Here is a 21,958-nt window from a genome sequence, read left to right on the forward strand (position 1 = left end):
TCGTCCCTCAGGAACAGGGGGAGGTGGAGAAGCCCTCAAGGGTGATCAGGGCCGGCAGCCGCCGCTTGCACCTGCTGACAGTGCAGAGCAATCGGGACCAGTGCCAGGCGCCGGCAGCAGGTGCAAGCGGTGGCTCTGGCACCGGCTGTGGGTGTGAGCAAGGCCGGCACTGGCAGTGGGTGTGAGCGGCAGCTCGGGCATTGGCAGCAGGTGCGAACACTGGGTGGCACCACAGCACGCAGGAGCAAAGAATTTTCAATAACCACCAGAGGCTTGCCCCGATGACAGCGACCAGTGCCCCACCTTGGTCTGGCACCCCCGCTCACCTGCTCCACTGTCCCTCCACAGCTGATGTCTGCCATGTTCTGAGCTCTGCTACCTGCTGCCAACACCCAACACCTCCTGGTGGTCAGCGCATGTCATAGTAACCGGTTGTTCGGTTGTTCTGCAGTTTGGTCTATTTGCATATTAAGATTTTATATATATGGATATCCACATGCTGTGCACTACATCCCAAGGACTTACTTTATAACTGGAAGTTTGGACCTTTTGACTCCCTGCACCTATTTCACTCATCCCAACCCTTTCATTTACCTTCCTTTCCCTCAATTCTGTCAGTTCATGTTTTACATCCTCCAGCTGCCTACCAGCAACCATTTGTTGTCTTCTCACTTCTTCCCTGAGTTCTTATAATTATGCTTTGTGATCTTCCTTTACATGTAGCTGTAATTGCTTCATTGGGTTATTCTTTTTTAAAAAATATATATATATATTTTATTGATTTTTTACAGAGAGGAAGGGAAGGGACAGAGAGCTAGAAACATTGATGAGAGAGAAACCTCGATCAGCCGCCTCCTACACACCCCCCACTGGGGATGTGCCCGCAACCAAGGCACATGCCCTTGACCGGAATCGAACCCGGGACCCTTGAGTCCGCAGGCCGACGCTCCATCCACTGAGCCAAACCGGTCAGGGCCATTGGGTTATTCTTTTAATCTTCTTTATGAAACGATATTTTTCCAGTGCATATCCATTATTTATAAGAAATTTGTGATTGTTCTTTTACATATTTCTTAGAGTATCTGCATGTGCCTTCCTTTTATGTTACTCCTATTTGAATGAGTTGCATTTTCCTAGAGAATCAGAAGCTTCCTCTAAAGAGACTGCTGGGTAGTAGTCTCCCAAGCATTTGAGTCCAGGGCTTCTTTTGCTGTTGCTATAGTTATAAACTGTTTGTTGATGATATAATGCATCTATGTAGTCACACATACTCTGACTCTCAGACCAAACCTAGTTCTTTTTTCCCTCAGTTATTTCATGGATGAACTCACAGGCTGCCTGCCACATAAAAACCCTAATGATAGTCATTTTCAGAAAGAATTTTTCTGGCCCTTAATGAGCTTGGGCCGTTCACTCTCCACCACCTGCCTTAGTCCTGGCCTTTTCCACAGCACATGCCTCTGAGATGAGGTCCTCACTTTGGAGGAGGATATATTTGATGGAGTTCTCTAGGGTCGACTCATACCTCCCATTCACCTACCACATTGTTATGACTTCCCTCTTTGATGTTCTGCCTGACTCCGGCTGTGGAGTTTGGGGATTTGGGGCTGGTTTTGCTAAAAATGTGATTTGTGGGTATGCTCTTCACTTGGTTTTATTGTGGTTTTTATTGTTTGGAATGGATTCTAGGTGGAGAAGTGAGAAAACTCAGTTTCTGTGAAAACCAGTCTTGTTAACATTTAGAAACTTTTCCCTACTGTTTTCTCTCTATACTAGTAAAGATGACTGCATAAGAAAGCTCAGGGTGTGTGTTTACCTATCAACCAAGTTAATCTTCAAAAATAAAAATAAAGCATGGTCGGCTTAGCATACTTTTACATAAACCCAGGCTGCTTCTCTTCGTGCTCAGAGACCTTCCATTTAACACCATGTTCTAGGATGAGGCTGTGTTATAAATCCAAGCCCATCAGGTATTATCTTTGGATGATTCAAAAGACTTGTCCATCATCATCCCTTGCTGCTGTGTTTCCCTTAGCAATCTTTAAGATTACCCACCTTGATTCTTGGGTCCTCCCGAAAGCTCTTAGGGTACACAAAGATATAATTTGCCTAGGCACAAAAACGTAAGCTTAATGGTTTTAGGTGTGCCCTTTTTAAAAAAAGGAAAATGTCTTCATGGGAATATTAAATTATTAATCTAATAAATCTCTTAATATTTTATTTTTTTAAATATACTTTATTGATTTTTTACAGAGAGGAAGGGAGAGAGATAGAGAGTTAGAAACATCGATCAGCTGCCTCCTGCACATCTCCTACTGGGGATGTGCCCGCAACCCAGGTACATGCCCTTGACCGGAATCGAACCTGGGACCTTTCAGTCCGCAAGCCGACGCTCTATCCACTGAGCCAAACCGGTTTCAGCAAATCTCTTGATATTTTAAATCAACATCCTGCCTGCTCATTTTCTAAGCAAAATGTATGTATTTAATTAATAGTGGATCTTCATGCAGTAATGACACCACAGCCATGTTAACCAGGGACAGATATAGAATAGTGAGACTTAATAAATAAGACTAGTCCTTGCACCCATCATAGAACACATGCTTTAAATTATTTTGCTGGTAGCAATTATGCTAAATTACCATTTCAACACAGCCTGCCAATTTAAGAGCTCTTTCATTAGTCATTCAAAAAATATTTATTAAATGCCTACGATTGCCAGGCTCTGTGTAGATGCAAAGAATACAAAGATGATCAGAAATAGACATGATTCCTATTCTCAAGCTCCTTATTGTCAGTGGGAAGAAAATGTTACTCAGACCAATCACACAAATAAATTTAAATTAGTACTACCATGGTAGGGACTACTATTGAATTATGATGGGAGCTCTTCCCTGCGTGTAATCAGGGAACCTATCCCGTGACCACTGTGCTCGATACATACACAGGAGATTACGATACTGCAGTGGCACATTCGTTTAAGCAGTTCAGAGAATCATGCCCCTAGAAAGTAACGGTTAGGATCGAAGGAAGGGCTAGTGTAAATCAGACAACCAGCCGAGAGAATCATGAAAAGGCAGGAAGAAACAAAAGGGTCAGAAATGAATGTAATATGGCTACGTCACCAAGATGGTGCAAGATGAGTCTGGTAAGATTTGCAGGACTGTATCATTCAGGGCCCTGGAGGCTGCATTTACATTTAAAAATTTTTTTAAGTTTATTGAATTTATTGGGGTGACATTGGTTACATAAAATTATAGAGGTTTCAAGTGTACATTTCTATAATACATCATCTGCATATTGTATTGCATTTTCACCACCCAAAGTCAAGTCTCCTCTATCACCATTTATACCCCCTTTACCCTTCTCTATTTCCCCCAAACCCCTTTCTCTCTGGTAATTACCGTACAGTTCTCTGTGTCTGTGAGGTTGTGAGGTTTTTTGCTTAATCCCTTCACTCCATCCCCAAACCCCCCTCCCCTCTGACAGCTGTCAGTCTGTTCTCTATGAGTCTGTTTCTAGTTTGTTTGTTTGTTAGTTTATTTTGTTCATTAGATTCAACATATAAATGAGATCATATGATATTTGTCCTTCTCTGACTGGCTTATTTCACTTAGCATAATACTCTCCAGGTCCCTCCATGGTGTCACAAAAGGTAAATTTTCCTTTTTTTATGGCTGAGTAGTATTCCATTATGTAGATGTACCACAGCTTTTTTACCCAGTCATCTACCGATGGGCACTTGGGCTGCTCCCAAAGCTTGGCTATTGTAAATAACACTGCAGTGAGCATAGAGGTGGGAATATTCTTTGGAATTAGTGTTTCCAGTTTCTTCAGACATATTCCCAGAAGTGAGATAATATTTTTAATCTTTATACCCTAATTTGTATGTGTAGGAGGGTAGGAGTGGGGAAAGCTGCTATCCACTTTGCCTTCTGAAAACATCCTTTTAGATGAAGTCAAAAGATAGGTAAAATGGAAAGAGAACCAGTTAGAAGACAAATGTAGTATTCCAGGTGAAAGAAAATGGACAAGGATGGTGGCATGATATTGAAGCAAGTGAACAGTTCCCAGAGATTACAAATCTACAGGACTGGGTGATGTGGAATGTGAAGGAAGTGTTCAGAATGATACCTATGTTTCTGACTTGCTTAAAAGATGGTTTTTCATTCACTGAAGTAGGGAACACTAGAAGAAGTACAGTGAGGACATGGTGGGGGGGAGGAAAGATGAGAAAATGATTTGATTTTAAGTGCTTTGAGGTATCTAAGTGAAGTTGTCAAGTAGCTGAAGTTCATGTGGGAGATATGGAATAAAATATAAATTTATGAGTCATCTGCATGTGAGAGGTTTTCCTGGGATTTAAATTTCTCTTCACCAAGCTTTTTCTTCTACACTTTCCAATTTGAGGATCATTTTCTTTGATAGAGAAAATGGTGAAGTTTCAAAGTCTGATGTTTTGTCCTACTTCTCCCTCCTCTGCATTGCTCCTCCTCCTGCTGCTCTTCCTCCCCTTCCTCCTCCTTCATCATCATCTGTTCACATTATACCATCTGGACCAAGCCTTGGGATTGTCCTTGTTCTTCTATTTGTTCCAATTCATATATTTTTAAATGGCCTTTTATTTTCTGCTCATGGTTTTTTTATTCCTTTTTTTTTTTAATTCACAAACTTCATTTTATTCTGTGCTTTAGCCCTTTGGTAAAATTCTTGCATATGCTCATCATTTAGTGTATTCTTTTTTATTGTGAACTCATCTCTCAAGTTTGAATCAAAGTCCTTTAATTTGAACACTTCAAAACTCTCCTTGTACAATTTTTTGGCCTCTTTAAAAGTATTCTTCTTTTATTCTCATCTCAATCATTTCATATTATATCATCAGAATTAAGGTTTGTGATGCCACTTTCCCTCTTGAATCATCTGTCCTTTTATGTTATCTAATCAAAAACAAGTCTCCCCCTTTTCTCATTCTCCTTCTTTCCCTTCCTTTTTCTTCTATTTTCTGCCTCTTCTTTTTTTTCCCCTCCTCCTCCTCCTCCTCCTCCTCCTCCTTTTCCTCTTGCTCTTACTCCTCTGTTTTTGGAGTTTTGTCTTATTGAAAATTAGGCATGATTATGCCCTGGCTGGTGTTGCTAAGCAGTTAGAGCATCAACCTGCACACTGCAGGGTTGCAGGTTCAATTCCCCATCAAGGGCATGTACCTGGGTTGCAGGTTTGAGCCCTGGTTCTGGTCGAGGTACTTGTGGGGTGCATGTGTCTCTCTCACATTGATGTTTCTCTCTCTCTCTCTCCTCCCCCTTCCTCCCTCCCTTTCACTCTCTCTAAAAAAATAATCAATGGAAAAAAATGTCATTGGGTGATGATTAACAAAAAAAAAAGAAAGAAAGAAAATTAGCCATGACTGAACACCAGCACAAATGGTTCTGAACGTAGGTCTACAGCTGATGAGTCCTCAAGGATTTCCCAGGTTTGGGGTTGTCCCTACTCTTTTCTAACTCTCCCTATCTACCTTCTACAGAATTTATAATATAAAATTATTATAATTACAAACATAGCATGACAATGTTTCTTTTAAAAATTAATAATTTTATTAACATCTTTATTGAAATATAGTTTGAAAACCATTAAATTTACTTATTTAAAGTATACAATTCAGTGGTTTCAGTACATTCACAGAGTTGTGCAACCATCAATCTAAGAACAGTTTCATCACTCTGATAAGAAACATTCACTTCCCAGTACTCCTACCCCAAGCCCAGGAAAACCACTAATTAATCTACTTACTGTCTCCATAGATTCTCCATATTCTGGACATTTAATATAAATGGAATCATACAATATGTGATCTTTTGTGACTGGCTTTTTTCAAACAGCACACTGTCTTTAAGATTTATTCATGTTATAGCATATATTAATACTTAGTTTATTTTTAATGCCAAATAATAGTCCACTGTCTGGGTAGAATACATTTTTAAACCATTCATCAATTGAAAGAAATTAGGGTTGTTTCCCTACTTTTTGGCTATTATGAATAATGGTTCTATAAACATTTGTGTACAAATTATTGTGTGGATACATGTTTTCAGTTCTCCAGGATATATGCCTAAGAGTGAAATTTCTCAGTCAGATGGTAATTCTATGTTTATCATTTTGAGGCAAATCAACTAATTATTACTTTTTCTTTATTATATATCACTAGAGGCCCGGTGCACGAAATGTGTGCACTCTGGGGGGAGGGAGGCCCTCAGCCTGGCCTGTGCCCTCTCACAGTCCAGGGGCCCTCAGGAGATGTCTAACTGACAGCTTAGGCCCACTCCCCTTAGCACTGCGCAGAGGCGGGAGAGGCTCCCACAACCTCTGCGCTGGCCAGCCGTGAGCCCGGCTCAGGGCTTCTGGCTGAGCGGTGCTCCCCCTGTGGGAGCACAGTGACCACCAGGGGGCAGCTTCTGTGTTGAACATCTGCCCCTGATGGTCAGTGTGTGTCATAGCGACTAGTCATTCTGCCGTTCAGTTGATTTGCATATTAGCCTTTTATTATATAGGATTAGAGGCAGCCATAGTCTTATTAATTCAGGAGAGGAAAGTTTTGGGGTCAAGTTTGCATCATGACAAAGACAAGAAAGGTTTAAAAGTCTTTAAGCTAAAATAGCTTTGCTAAGTCACGTTGTCCTTGTCTATTGATAACCTAGGATGGTCTTGTTGTGATTGCACATTTTACTTGGTAAAGCTGGATTTAAAAAATGCTGCCTGCTCAAATTCTATGAACTGAAACACCTGGAGAGGAAGCTGCAATAGCTCTTTTGCCCATCTGGAAATGAGGCACACTTTAAGGAAACAAGATTTTTCTGGGGTACTTTTTATGGAAATCATTTGTTCAGAAGGAAAAAGTGTTTGCCAAAATCAACTCTAAAACGTGTTTAATTCATTTGAAAAAAATTAATGAATTATTAAAGAATATGACATTTTTTTCTACAAGAGAATATGATGTCCAGAGGATGATATTTATTGCTATTTTATCCTTGGAGCCCTAAAGTCTCTCTCTTTATTAGCTCTGTGAATGTTGTATCCAATTTGTGTGCCTGTACACTTACCTTCAAATTTGTAAAATACATCTGTCATTCCATCGCTAGTCAGACTATCACAGGTATTCTCTTTAAAAAACAAAAAACCGAGATTGCTTCCCCGTGTGGATTTCTCCTTGACAGAATATACATTATCCACTATATGTGAATCAATAGCCTAAGAATCCATCAAAATAATGAAAAAATAGCAATGTAATTTTGCTGGGGTAGTGAGCATATAGGACACTGTTCTTGCAAATGTTATGCAAAATTGCATGGGCTTAAAATTTGCACTAAGTATTCACTTAAGTGATAATCTTCAGTGATAAGATTTGATTTCCTTAGGTATCTTGATATGAATGAAATGTAAAGTTGCAAGTCTAGCATTGTGAGCCACGGCCAACCACTCCCTGCCTCCCAAGTTCTGTGTTTACTGCCTTACTCACTCACTTTGCATCGGCAAATCATAGAGAGAAGCTAAATGCTCTCAGCTGCACTATACCAAATCAACGCTGAGATGAATAATGAACTTAATTTTCCATAAAGACATTCTGTTTGGCATTTCAGCTAATAAGGTAAGCTAATGGCAATTCTGGGCTATGGAAAAGAAAATAAATAGTCTCGTTGTGTTTGATTTCTGTGCTAATCCATAATTCTTTTAACATGCTGCAGTTAATGTCATGTTTCACTATGTCTGTGAATGTGGGATGAACAATTTTAGGAAGAGTACCCCCAACGACCCCTTTTCCTCTGATTAGGTTGCTTATGTATGAGAGGGGCAGAGGGAAAAATCTAGCTTTTTAGTAAAAATGTCATCTATATAATAATTTTTTACCACCCATAGTGCAAAGTGAATTTAGCTGAACAGCAGAAAATTTAGATGCAGCAGAGATAGACCACTTTATTTAAGCACTGCTTATTGAATATAGTTAGCATTTAGTATGACATATAAATTGATGTTGAATGTGCTCTCAAGAAAGCAGAATACATAAATCGTGTTGGTTTCTGAGTCATTTCATTTCTAAGTACACGTTATTCTCGAGAAGGTAATATTTTCAGTTGCTAACATTATTCCAGCTTTAGTTTAGATGGGTTGTATTTTGTCAGATTGTATTTCTAAAATAGCAGCATCACAGTAATATGAATGTTGGCTATTAGTTTCTTATTTACCATGGCTACAATGCTTTTAGTTCCTGTGGAAAATGTACTTGTTTGTTCACTGAAGTTCATGGAATTAAAAACCATGAGACCTGTCTGAGACTTTCGTTGCTACTTTGATTATGCTTTTTGTGATAAGTTTTTCAGCCTTTAACACAAGGGTTTTTATTTTAGTCAGATTGGAGCACAAATCCCTGAAACCAGCAAAAGCTTAGCAAGATAGGGAGGAAATTGCAATCTTTTCTATAAGAACGACAAAAATGAAAAATATGATCAAGATTTATGTTCTCTGGGCTCACTGCTGTGTCACCTGAAAATTAGAGACTCTATTCTCTCAAAGTAGGTGACCTCAAAAGGCATTTCAGAAGGTCTATTCAAAAACAGCCAAACTATGTGGAAATTTTGGAGAAATGGAAAGGAAATGTTTCTTCTATTCCTACTGTCAAACCTTCCCATTCTGTTTTCCTGAGTGGGGAGTGGGCTGTGAACACCTGATGTTTTTGTTTTGTGGAAATCTTTAAACATCACAGACTTTTATAGAAATGAAAGAGTTTTTATGACCCTCCCCCCTTTAAAGTGTCCACAGTGTCTGTTTTCCTTAAAAGTATAAACAGGATGTTTGAGTACAAGTAGTTAGCTGCCACTAATGATTTAATTCCACTTAAATATCATCCATGCTCCACCTACAAATTTGAGCATTTCTCTTGAAATTCCTCTAATATAGTACAGCCATGCAAAGGAGGAGTGTGTCATTTTAGTCTACCACAGTTCATTTTTAAGAACACCAAGACAGACAGACATATGTTACCTATTCTTACTTCAAGGCTTTAAGATGTGTTCAATTCCATTCTCTGTTTATAGAACTCTGTTGGAAGTGCAAATGTGGTGGATTGGTTTTTATTTGTAAAGTGTTCATTTTCTCTTCATCTTTCCCCCTTTCCCTCTCACACCTCTTTGCTCCAGACCATCCCTTGGCTGCCCCGTGCACTCTTTTTCTCCTTTAATTCTAATATTTATTTTCCATTTCCCTTCTCTCTACTACCTCTGGATTGCATTACATCCACTGGAAGAAACTAACTAGAAAGCAAATTTTTGTAACCTCCACCTTGTTTTCTTCTATTTCCTGTCAGTTGTACAACATGAAATATCTTACACCAGCATGACATTTTATCCATTAGAGCTACCTAAAACCAACCTGCTGATGTCAATCTGCAAGGCTGTCTGGCCAGCTTCCCTCTCATGCTTCTGTTGTCTACAACGGTCAACCCACTCATACTCAAGATGAGATTCAAAGCTGCCAAATGCAAGGCATGTGTTATTTGCAGACTCGCGTGTTAACTCTCCGTGTTAATTAATGCGGAAAATCTAGAGGAAGCAGCACCACCACCTTGCCTTCACACACCCACAGAGCAAAGACCACAGAGCAGCCATCAGCTGAGGACAGTGGTAACAGAGGCAGCAGCATTGTTACAGATGGCCCGCCATCATAAGATGTGCCTGGCAAGATGGCAAAGGAGGCCTGAGCAGAAGGCAGCAAACAGATTTGTTCCCAAATAAATGTGAAGCTCATTCTTGGGGACAATCAGAATTAAGTGGAGGAGGAGCGAGGATGAGAGAGGACTAAAATATCACTAGACTTGCTTGTTATTGCTAAGGTTACCTCATGTAAGCTCACGGTCTGGAGAATGCAAGATGTCTGCATTATGAAAACAAAGGTATTACTCAAAACCTATCAGGTCTAAAATTGGGCTTAGTATCTTCCCCACAAGCCTCCTTATCCTGTGTTTCCTACTTCTGTAAATAGCAACCCTGCCTACCCAGTTTTTTCAATCCCAAAACATGGGAAAACCTTGATTTTCCCCACCTCTACCTCACCCTCACATTTCCAAGGTAAGCTCATAAAAGTCGGTTGGATGAATGGATAAATGAGTGAAGACATCACAACGTCTTATAAATGTTATTTCTATTCACTTCTCTCCATTCTCTCCGCCACTATCCTAGTTAAATGTCTCTGGTTTCTCACCTTGATTTTTCTAGATACCTCCAAGTGGTCTTCCTGCCTCTAGTTTGCCCTTACTCCAGTCCATTCTGTGTACTGTAGCCCAAAAATGTTTCTAAAATACAGATAAAAATCACCAATTCTACTGCATATAAATCATCAGTGATTCCTCCTTACCCAGGGGATAGAGTCCAAACTCCTTAACATGATTTATAGGGTATGACATAAGTGGAGACCTTTTCCTTCACAGCCTCATTTCCTAACACTCCCCCTGTCTAATCTTCATTTCAACCCTACTGATTGACTTCTAACTTTCTCAAAGGTGCCATGTTCTCCTGCCCAGGGCCTTTGCATGAGCTGCTCTCTCCTTTGTCTCTTCCATCCATCTATCCCAAATTCTTCTCTCCCCTACTTAAACCCTTTACAACCTTCAAGCCTCCTCTGAGATGGCACTTCCTCCAAGAAGCCCTCTTTGGCCAGGTTTGAGTTCAGTACCCTCTCCCAATATGTTTTCACAGCATCCATTATTTCTTTATCATGCTTCCTCTGTTTATAGGATTATCTACTTCACTAACCTACCAGTTCCATGAAGGAACATATCTAGTCTCTTATTCAAAGTTAGTAGCCGTATAGACTTCATTCAAATTCTATATGAATGCATGAGTAGATACTTGGGCACCATAACAAGCTTTATTATCTTTTGTTTTGATGATGTTGCAGAAACTGAATGCAATGATTCTTTGTTACTTATTCCTGCAAAGTACTGTGATAAAGCGGTTCGCATAAATTCTGTCATCTTGTTCCTATTCCTATTTTATAAATGAGAAAACTGAGGCTCAAATTGCCATAAGTGACACTGTTCTTAAGACATGTGCCCCTTGGTCTGCTTAATTGCAGGGGCCATCTCTTTCTATTCTCCACATGGGCCACTGCTCCCTAAGAATGAGAGGAAAATTTCATCTTAAAAATGAACAGTGGATTGTAAAAAAAAAAAATCCTTAATTTGTCACTGCCTACCTATTCATTTGCCTTTTGACCTCCAGTGGCCTGCCCCGAGTGTACTTTTCCTTTATTGTTAATCTGAAAGTACCTTTCTTTGTACTGTATTCTTTATCCTCCAGCTTTCTTCTCTAGCCCCTATGCCTCCGGGAGTTTTCTGCTTTTCTTGCTCTCTCCACAGTGAAAGTAGCTGGGCCTCACATTTCTGTTTCATTTCCATTGTCCTTTTCAACACAATTTCCCCCCAGTCCTGCTCTCTGATTACTCTTTCCATGGTGCTTTTGCCTGAGCTCAGTGAGCCCTTAATGTTCGTCAGCCATAGTCTGATGTCAGACTACTTAGGGGGCTTCCACTGGTCTTTCATGGGGGAAGCAAATTGCTACTTGTTACCATCCAAGCACTTAATGAGCAGTACTCTCTGTGGGAGAAATATCTGGAAGTACAGCTAGAGAAGGGAAATGTACAATTTCTGGGAAATGTTCCATTTTGTGTTGACTGAGATAGTCTTCGGGGTCCTTGTGATGCAAACCAATACACGGTGTGCACAGTCTCAGAATGTGAGAGGCAGTACAGCCTTGTGTGAGGAGCAAAGGCTTCTGAGTTGACAGGCATTGGTTTGAATCCTGTTTCTAACATTTCTTTGTCTCTGTGACCTTGACCAAATCAAGTAACCTTTCTGCACCTCCAGTGCTTCATCTGTAAAACAGATAATAATGGTGCCTATCTCATTCAAAGATGCCTGCCCACAGTGGGTACCTAATTAACTATAATGTAGTGTCGGTGGTTGTGGTATGTGGGAAATGGCCCAGAATATGCCCACATCCTGATCCAGGAAACGACCCATGTTACCTTACATGGCAAATGTGGCTTTGCAGATGTGACTAAGTTAACAATTTTTGGATGGGGACATTTTCCTGGATTATCTGGCCAGGCACTGAATGTCATCACAAGTGTCCTTATAAAAGGGAGGCAGAGAGAGACTTGACCCCAGAAGAAGGCCATGTGACCCTAGGAGCAGAGAGGTTTGAAGAGGCTGTGCTGCTGACTTTGTGATGGAGGGAGGGAAGGAATGCATCTCTACAGGTGGGAAAAGCGAGGACATGGATTCTCCCTAGAGCTTCCAGAGGGAGCCCAGCCCTGCCCAAACGCTTTGCGATGGAGGGAGGGAAGGAATGCATCTCTAGAGGTGGGAAAAGCGAGGACATGGATTCTCCCTAGCCCAGTGATGGCGAACCTATGATACGCGTGTCAGAGGTGACACGCGAACTCATTTTTTTGGTTGATTTTTCTTTGTTAAATGGCATTTAAATATATAAAATAAATATCAAAAATATACATCTTTGTTTTACTATGGTTGCAAATATCAAAAAATTTCTATATGTGACATGGCACCAGAGTTAAGTTAGAGTTTTTCAAAATGCTGACACGCCGAGCTCAAAAGGTTCGCCATCACTGCCCTAGAGCTTCCAGAGGGAGCCCAGCCCTGCCCAAACCTTGGTTCTAGCTCAGTGAGCCGATTTTGGACTTCTGGCCTCCAAAACTGTGAGAGAATAAGTGAGTTATGTTTAGCCACTAAGTTGGATCATTTGATATGGCAGCCATAGGAAGCTAATACTGTGGTGATATTTTGGGAAATGAAAGATGACTCTGGAAGAGACATGACAAAGGTTGACGTGTGGGGCAGAGAAGCCCTGTAAGTGTTCAGTGTGCACCCGAAGCCATGGTTGGAGGGATCACAATGCCAGTGTCGTGGGTTAGAGGAAGTGTGGAAGGAGGAAGTGGAAGGGTGAAGCCATGTGTGGGGATTTTAGACAAAAGAAATGAGGTCTTGTGGAGAAGGGAGGTGATAGAGTGGTGGTTGAGGGTGGGATGTGACAGTGCAGGGTGGCTGAGCAGATGGTGAATGTTCTGTTCAGGAAAGAGGGAGCAGTTAAGAAGAAAGGCTCGTTTGGGGAATTTCCCTGGGCAGCCAGGCTTGCTGAGAAAGGGAGGAAACACAGATTTAGAAAATATGACCGGTGCCCCAGAAACAAAAGTAGCCATGTCTATTGCTTTCAGTGCCATATTACTGTTAAAAAAAGACAATCGAATGAAAGGAATTCTCAAAAAGACCTGTTGTGCTTTAGATCTAGTCCAGGCTATTAGCAGAAAACTGAGTGCCTTCAACTTAATCTATTTCTAGCAGTACCCAGAGAGGCCTCCATCTGAAGGGAAGTCTCCATGGATTGTACGTAATTTGTACTTCATACCGAACACACAGTGCCATTTCACATGGCCATGCCTCCACACACACTGTTTCCTCTCCCTCTTGCCCTGGGCCCAGCTGGCAAAGTATGCCCATCATTCAAGTAGCTAGTCAAGTATGACCTCCTTGGACCACTTTCTATGCTAATTGCACTGTCTGGTATGTGTTTTCTAGCAATTTCCACAGTTGATTGTAATCACACTGGAGTGCTTGTTACTCCCTCCCCCCATTAATCTCACCTCTCCCTCCAATAGACAGAAAGATCCCTGAGGGCAAATGCGAGTCTATTGATACTTATATCTTCTGCTCCCACAGTGCTTGGCATATAAGAAGCAAATAAAAATGAATGGATGGATGGGTGAATCGATTCATTGATCAAATCCTGTGGGCAGAGTTATCATGGGATAAAAAAAATAATAATAATAAAGTTCATGAATCCTAGGTCAGTGTCTAAAGAAAAGTAGTCCTTCCATCCTACTCTTCAAAAGCAAGAAATAATAAAAGGAAGAACTGTTTCATGCATGGAACAGGGATTAATTCCTTTATCATTTATTGTTTAGTTCAAATTGCAACTCATTATCTGAGCTAGAATTTAAGAACAACTTTTCTTCATGCCCAGATCTAATTTGCCATCTCTTTTATGACATGATTTTTTTTACCAAGGCAGCCTACAAAAGGAGAATAGCAAAATACTATGTTAAATGCACGTAATTTATTTTCAAGTATAATAAAACCACAGGTTGGTTTTTACCTATTGTATTGCACATTTGAGGGAAAATTTCCAAGGTTCATATTTTTTTCTTTTAAAAAAACGATACATATGCTCAATGCAATATTTATAAACGAATGCTACTATTATAGTTTCATTATAAATATAAATAGTAAGAGCAGCAGTAAAACACATCACATTCACAATTGGAATAAAATTACAGTAAAACCTCCATATAACAGATTAATTCAGGCAAGGGATGTCCATTAAAGCTGGAAGTCCATTATATAATAAAGTAGGTTTTCCAACTGTGTATATTTTAAAAATTGACAAATTAGTTTACTTGTTTTTACTTATGTAGACATGTTTGTCTAATTAAAATTAAGTATGTATGAAAAGTTTAATTTCACAGGAAAGTTTTCTATATGTTATTACTATAATTTTAAAGTTATACTGAATAGATCTAGTGAATGGGTGCATTCACCAGTCACCGTGAGTAAACAAATGTACAGGGCTGGGGCGTGGCTTAGCACACGTGGGAACATTGGCCAGCACCAGTTAAAACTGTTGCAGAAAGTCACACCCGCGACAACAGAACCAATTACCCTGAGCGATGCCATGTGATCACACACTAATCATTCGCCAAACATTGTTTACAAGAGGTGATTCTTGGATTTAAATATGTAGATTTTAGTTGTACATATGTAATATTTATTTATGTCGGTGAAATTACTACAGTTTTTTTCCCCAACATATGGCCTATTCCGTAAAATTGGTTAAAAATAACAGTAACAAAAAATAACCTGTTAATTTATTTATAAGAAAATCTTGGTTTAAAAGCATTTAAAAATTAACAGGGTGTTAATTTTCACATATGACATACAGACTGGAAATTTTGCCCATTAAATCCGAAGTCTGATAAATCAAGGTCCACAAAACTGAGGGTTTACTATAATCATAGATGTTGACCACATGTACAGAATTCCTTTACAGAGCCACCTAGATTAGTGTTTGATTAAATAACTGGGTACTCTAGCCTGGCCTGGTGGCCCCCTAAACTAACCATTGCAGATGGGAACTTGAGTGGCAGCCTCAGGGGTAGTGGTTGCGAGACTGCAGGGGCAACCAGGGACGCTGCAGAGCTAATTGCTATAAAGGTTCCCTTCCGTTGCGTTCATTCTTCTAAGTTAGTTTGGGTCAAAGACCTGAGTGTAAATAGCAACTGTCTAAGCAGCTGCCCAGGAGGCCCACAGTCCATCCAAGCAGAGTGAGCCTCTGCTGCGCTGACTTGTACCTGGTGCCTTAACACAGTGCCTGGCACGTCAGTGTAATTGACATGTTTTTAAGAGCAAGGAAATCAATGGTGAAATTTTTGCTTCTTGCTGACAAATGAACAGAAAAACCTACAGTCACCTGCAATATCACATCACATGAAACAAATAGAAATTTCAGAAACCGATCATTTAAAGCCCTTCTACATTCTAAAAGACCAACATTTCCATAATGACCTGCCTTAATAAAACCTGAAAAAAATAAAGATTTACTCTGACAACTGACACATACTACTAATGTAGCACATATCACATTATTTTAAAACCAGTTGTTTACAAATCTGTTGCACCCAGCAATCTGTAAGCCACTTGAGGGAAGGGATGATGTCATTCACTTGGCAGAGGCTGTGTCCTATTCATGCCTATGTTTCCAGTTACAAGGAGAGTATCAAATCAAGTAAACAAAACAAAATAAAACTACTCACCAATCTTTTTTTTATTGTCTAAAGTTTTACATATGTCTCCTTTTTCCCTGATTAACAGCCCCCCGTCCCCTCCCCGCCAGCCATTCCCACCCCAGGCAAGCCCCACCGCCCCAGTGTCTGTGTCCATTGGTTATGCTAATATGCATGCATACAAGTCCTTTGGTTGCTCTCTAACCCCCGCCCCCTACCTCCCCTGCCATTTGTCTCTGGATCTATTTTTGTTCATCAAATTATGTTGATCGTTATATCCCACATATGAGTGAGATCATCTCACCAAATCTTTTACCACATAGCCTGAGTTAGACCTGACTTATTAATCAATTCAGGAGTCGGCATGGGAACCGTTAAGCCTGGATTTTCCTTCACCAGTGGCGGGGGAGAAACATGGCGGCAGGTCTGGAAGGGCCCCTGTGCATGAAGGGGCTAGCGGGGGTGTAGTATCGTGCTGGTGGGTTTGAATGGTGGACACATAACTGGCATCCAGAGGAGAGCATTCCAAGATGGACGAGGTTGGGAAAAGCTCTGTATTGCACTGCTCCCTTAGAGAGTTGCCATCCATATTAGCATCTAAAGATTCCAGATGTCTGAGTATATCACTGAGTTTATCAGATTCAATTCCTTTTCTTCACATGCACATCTATTCACATCATGCTTTGACAAATGTCAATCCCCTCATTTACAAATGAAGAGACTGGCACCCAGAATGTAAATTGCAGTTGACATGGCTTGTAAGGGGCAGAATTCAACTGGAAATCAGATCTTTCTCTTGGACCTATGTGCTTTCAGCTTTATCATATTGTAACTATCTAGGTCAGCCGTGGGCAAACTACGGCCCGTGGGCCGGATCCGGCCCATGCACATCTATTCACATCATGCTTTGACAAATGTCAATCCCCTCATTTACAAATGAAGAGACTGGCACCCAGAATGTAAATTGCAGTTGACATGGCTTGTAAGGGGCAGAATTCAACTGGGAATCAGATCTTTCTCTTGGACCTATGTGCGTTCAGCTTTATCATATTGTAACTATCTAGCCACTGAACTCAACAAAATACAAACATGATTAATCTAGCCCTAGCTGGTTTGGCTCAGTAGATAGAGCATCGACCTGGGGACTGAAGAGTCCTGGCTTTGATCTGGTCAAGGGCGCATGCGTGAGTTGCAGGCTCAATGCCCAGTAGGGGGCATGCAGGAGGCAGCCAATCAATGATTCTCTCTCATCATTGAAGTTTCTATCTCTCTCCCTCTCCCTTCCTCTCTGAAATCAATAAAAATAATTTTTTAAACATGATTGATCTATATGAATAATTTTCACCAATTTGCAAAACTGTTTTGATCTCCCTGTATGGAGATGTAAAAGATGAAATTGGAGGTTGGTTTCTCTGTGGAAAGGAAGAACCATAACAAAACCCAGTCTTCAGGAATTTACACTTTGTGTCAAGCCTATGCCATTGCTTGTTTCACTCAAAGAATCCGTGTTCATGAAACATAGCAATAGAGGCATGAGAGTGGCATTGGCCTGTAAAGTTAGGTATGTGTCACATGTTTTGCATTTTATATCATGAACCTAGACCATGCCAGTCTTTCCCAGTAAAAACTGTAATGAAGTAAAATGTCTTATTCAAGGTAATAAATGATTATCTCTGGGTGCAAAAGAACCTTCTATCACCAAAAATTGACTGGAATTCTTTAGTATTCTCTCTCACACACACATGAACACACATGCACACTTCATATTCAATGTTTTCCCTATTACATTTTAAACTACCCAATGACAGTAACTATCCTATATAATAAAGAGCTAATATGCTAATTAGACTGGACAGTGGAACAACCTTCTGGAACGACCAGTGGGAGGGACCGCGGGGCCGCGAGGCAGCCGGGGCTGTGAGGGCCAAGCCCCTTGCATGAATTTCGTGCATCAGGCCTCTAGAGCAGATATATTTCATTTTGAGGAAAAAAAAATTTGGGCCTTTTTTTTCCCTTCTTTACCTTTTTGGTAATGAGTCAAAATGACCTGATTTGGGTTCTTCAAATATTCATACTTCCCAGTAACAAGGCTGACTTCTGCAAGTTGTAGCCACCCTGCAGCAGAGTGATTAGGCACTTCACTTCCCACTCAAGTTTGCAATTGTTTGTGCAGAGTGAAAATTCTGAATTAATAGAAAACATTCAACTAAGTGCCCCTCATAGTATCCTACTTGACAAAAAGGGATTATTTTCTTTTTCCCTGAGCTAGATTTGGATAACATCCAGAACCAAACAAAACAAGCTGTTTTGTGTCACAGTGTCCAGAGGGAACATTTTTTTTAATGAGACATGATTTTTAAATCAGAAAAAAATTAAGTGGCTTCCTAGCTTTTGTCCATATCAGTCAAATGTCCCTGATAACACTGGAAGAAGTCTGGAGCATAGAGCATACATTCTGGGGTAGGTAGGCCATTATGGGGCAGTCAGAGGCTGAAGGGGGGCATCTTAGTGCCCTTCCAACTGCTGAGGTAGAGGGGCTAAGACTCACTTTCTTCCTTGTACACCCATCAATCTGGCAACTCGAATTTCTTCTCCTCTCCCATCCAAGATGCCGCTACATGTAAATTTTGACCTGGTTTCATTTGTAATAAATATATGGGGCATAGAGGCAAAAGAAGTTCATGAGCAATTGTCCCAATCTGGGATTTTTTTCGGGTTGGCTTCCTGAACAAAAATCACTTAAGTAACAATTGATTTTTTGGCCCAGTTTTGCAGAAAGCATCATTTTCTTGAATTTTATGTGAAAGAAGAAGTACATTTATTCACTTTGTTTGGGTTTACAAAACAGCTTTCCTTTTGTTCTGATGTTATGCAGACACCAAAAGAAGATATAAAAAAATGTCTGGGCGGCATTTGGGTATCATGAAATATTTAAATCAGCAGTTTCTAGCACATGTGGTCAATAGAAGTAGAGGGAAACTGAGGCATCTGGTCTGATTGCCTTTGGAGAATTATCATAGCCTCGTGTAGGAGGATTCAATATGGATACAATTTTACTGTAAGGTACTTGAGTATGTAGATTTTCAAAAGATAGAGTACCTCGATGAAAAAAAATTGTTATTGCATTAATTTAATTAACCATGAAAAATCCACATTTTCTTTCTTAAGAGGTTGATTATATAAAGAAAACATGAAAGGCTAAATATATAAAAATAATATCTGCAATTTATTCAACTGATAAATTGGTATAAAGATTTACTTATTAGGTGATTCATTGCAGCCCTCTTTGAGAAAGATAGAAATGCGATGCTGAAAAGTGTCCCTCAGTGTACTGTTAATATGCTAGTTCCTCCATCTGTGATGCTAAAACATAAAATGTGGTCCTCATGAAGGCAGGGATTTCGTTTTGTTCAGTTCTACATCTTCAGCGTCTGGAAGTGGGCCTGACACAGGGAAGATGAGCATTAAACATTTGCTAACTGAATGAATAGTCCCATATAATGAAGCATTTCATAGCTATTAGAAAGAAGGAGGTAGGTCTATAGGCACTGACATGTAAAGACCAATATATACTAAAGTAAAAATGTCAAGTGCTGAACAGTATTTATGGTATAATATGAGTTTGTTAAAAAAAGAAAATGTGCTTATATATGGATATGTAGATATGCACACATATGTACACATATATGCATAGAATATCAGAAGGAAAATGTGAAAGTGATAACAACGGTGGTTACCTTTAGGAAGTAAGAATTGGGAGACTGGGCAGCAGGAGACTTCTACTTTTAACTCTACACCATTTATAGTGTTTGTGAGGGTTTTTCCAGAATTAACATATATAACTCTTACTAAAAAATGAATTCTGTGGAAAAACCCCAAACCCATTTTTATCTTAAAAAGATGAAATCTGTGAGAGATCACAAGCCTACCGCCAGAATGGGTCTGTTTTGGGAGAATTTATGTTGTCTCTACAGGGTCTCAGTCTGCAGAGACCACTCCATCACTGGCAGGGAAAACATAAGGAAGAAGTTATAGCTGGAAATTAGTGAACGTTGGGTAGGACAATTAGAAAGTAGGCTCTTTATTATTAAAATCTATTTTTTTTTCATTTTTTCAGCTTGGCCTAGAATCGTATGTTCAAGGAAAATGTACATGTAACTGAGTGCAAAAAACCCATATGTTCTGAGTCAGTCGGCACCATTTATTTTCAATGAGATAAAACAGCTTATTTAAACTTTGAATTTTCCCATTGGGTTTAGACGATTCAGCTGTTTATCCAGCAGCACTCTGCTTAAAAATAGATGGGATGACATTTGTGGGGTGCTTTAAAAAAATATCCTTTGGAGAAAGAAGCAGAACTCTAAAGCCACATTTACCATCCATATTATGTAAGGAGGGCAAGTTTTATGCTGTGAGGGCTCAAATAAATTATTCTCCTTTCTAACCTATAACCTATAGCTCTTTGGAACCAATCACAATCATTGAACATATGCTGTATATAAAGACATCCCAGCTGAGTTCTACTTTTCGGTGACTAATTTAATGGAAACCTAAATGTGGTTGGAAAGAGTGTTTAATAATTGCACATGGAGAATTTTTTTCTTTTTTCGCCCTTCTAATTATGTACTTTCCCCATCATTCTTTTATCAACTATTTATTGAATGTGGCAGACACTGTGGCTACAAAACTAAATATAAAGATAATTTCAAGTGTATTTTACCTGACTTTACAGATATGTAATAATTGTATACGAACCTGCCCAAAATAAGTGGTTAATAGTAGCCTTATACTAGCTGTCATACTATTCCACAGAGTCTAGGATAAGAATTCAAATAGGTTGAGCTGAAAATATACTATCACCCAAATTTTCAAACTGAGTAGATATACAGAAGCACTATAGTCCATTAAAGTATGAAATATTAAAATCAGTGTCCCCATCTTGGGAGCATTGCTGAAGGCAAAAGATTATGACACCAGGAGAAAATGAAACCAAATGCATCATTTTCCCACCCAGAAAAATACACCTGTCTTAGAATCCTCCTGGTTGTATTTATTTAAAAAACACACTTTAGGAGGAAATTGCATTTATTGGCTAATATGAAAAAAGAAATCAGGTCTGTGTAAGGGCAAAGGCATATGTCATCCTATGCAACATGTTTACCCTCGGTTCTTTTAGAAGTTTTCTCTGAGTGCTCATAAAAGATAATGGGATTAGGTTCTGTTTCTTCCTTCGTCAGGCATTCTCCTGACCCTGAATGCTGTCGCACAGATGGCAAGTGAGTGGTGTTTGCCCACTGAGAAGGAATTGTACTCTTCACCCCTCCATTATGTGACTTGAATACCTACCTGGTTTACTTCACTCTGGGCTTGCACCTGATCCTGCTGACCTGAAGCCATGGCAGTGAGTGGTCAGGTTAAGATGGAGACAGAGCCCTCCAACACCCATTCTTCCATGTCTCCTCAGAATCTACCTCTCAGAGGTAGCCTAAGTGGCCCTCCCCCGGACACATCGCTTTATTACGACGATATTTCCCTTTTCTTAGATTCTGTAAATGTTTTGAGTGGTCCAGGAGCAAGGAGTTTGTGCTTCATTTTGACGAGGGCGGTATAGTTCGGAGCAGCCCTTGGCATTCTGTACAAGTGATAAATACTCATGATGAACAATGGAGCTGGCTCTGGAGGCCCTGGGGCTGGCTCTAGGAGAACTCAGAATGAGGGGGAAATAAATCAAGTTCTAACATAAAGGCGAGATTTTACCTCTCATTAGGTCCAACGGCTACATGTGGAAAAGCGTGTTAGTAAGATGGCATGGGGATTGTGTTGGGAGGGAAAGGGGGGAGGCCTTCATGTGGTCTAGGCCAGTGGTCGGCAAACCGCGGCTCGCGAGCCACATGCGGCTCTTTGGCCCCTTGAGTGTGGCTCTTCCACAAAATACCTGGAATCATGCCTAAAATTAAAAACAACAACATACAGCCCTAACTGGTTTGGCTCAGTGGATAGAGCGTCAGCCTGCGAACTGAAGGGTCCCAGGTTCAATTCCGGTCAAGGGCATGTACCTTGG

At 40.1% G+C, this 21,958-nt stretch overlaps 1 protein-coding gene across 3 annotated transcripts in view; it reads left to right on the forward strand.

The window, feature by feature from the left end:
• DLGAP1 (discs, large (Drosophila) homolog-associated protein 1) overlaps positions 1–21,958 on the forward strand; it is a 517,051-nt gene that overhangs the window by 316,103 nt on the left and 178,990 nt on the right. Inside the window, exon 1 of one of the 3 annotated variants that reach the window (XM_014541673.1) lies at positions 7,515–7,636. The exons of the other annotated variants lie outside the window; for them this stretch is intronic. Within the exon in view, the coding sequence (XP_014397159.1) occupies positions 7,586–7,636 (51 nt within the window). The 5' untranslated portion in view covers positions 7,515–7,585. Of the gene's footprint in view, positions 1–7,514; positions 7,637–21,958 lie in introns of those variants that run through there. 3 annotated transcript variants of the gene reach the window in all.

Source organism: Myotis brandtii, unplaced genomic scaffold, assembly GCF_000412655.1.
Source record: "Myotis brandtii unplaced genomic scaffold, ASM41265v1 scaffold276, whole genome shotgun sequence".
In the NCBI taxonomy this organism is placed as follows: Eukaryota; Metazoa; Chordata; class Mammalia; order Chiroptera; family Vespertilionidae; genus Myotis; species Myotis brandtii.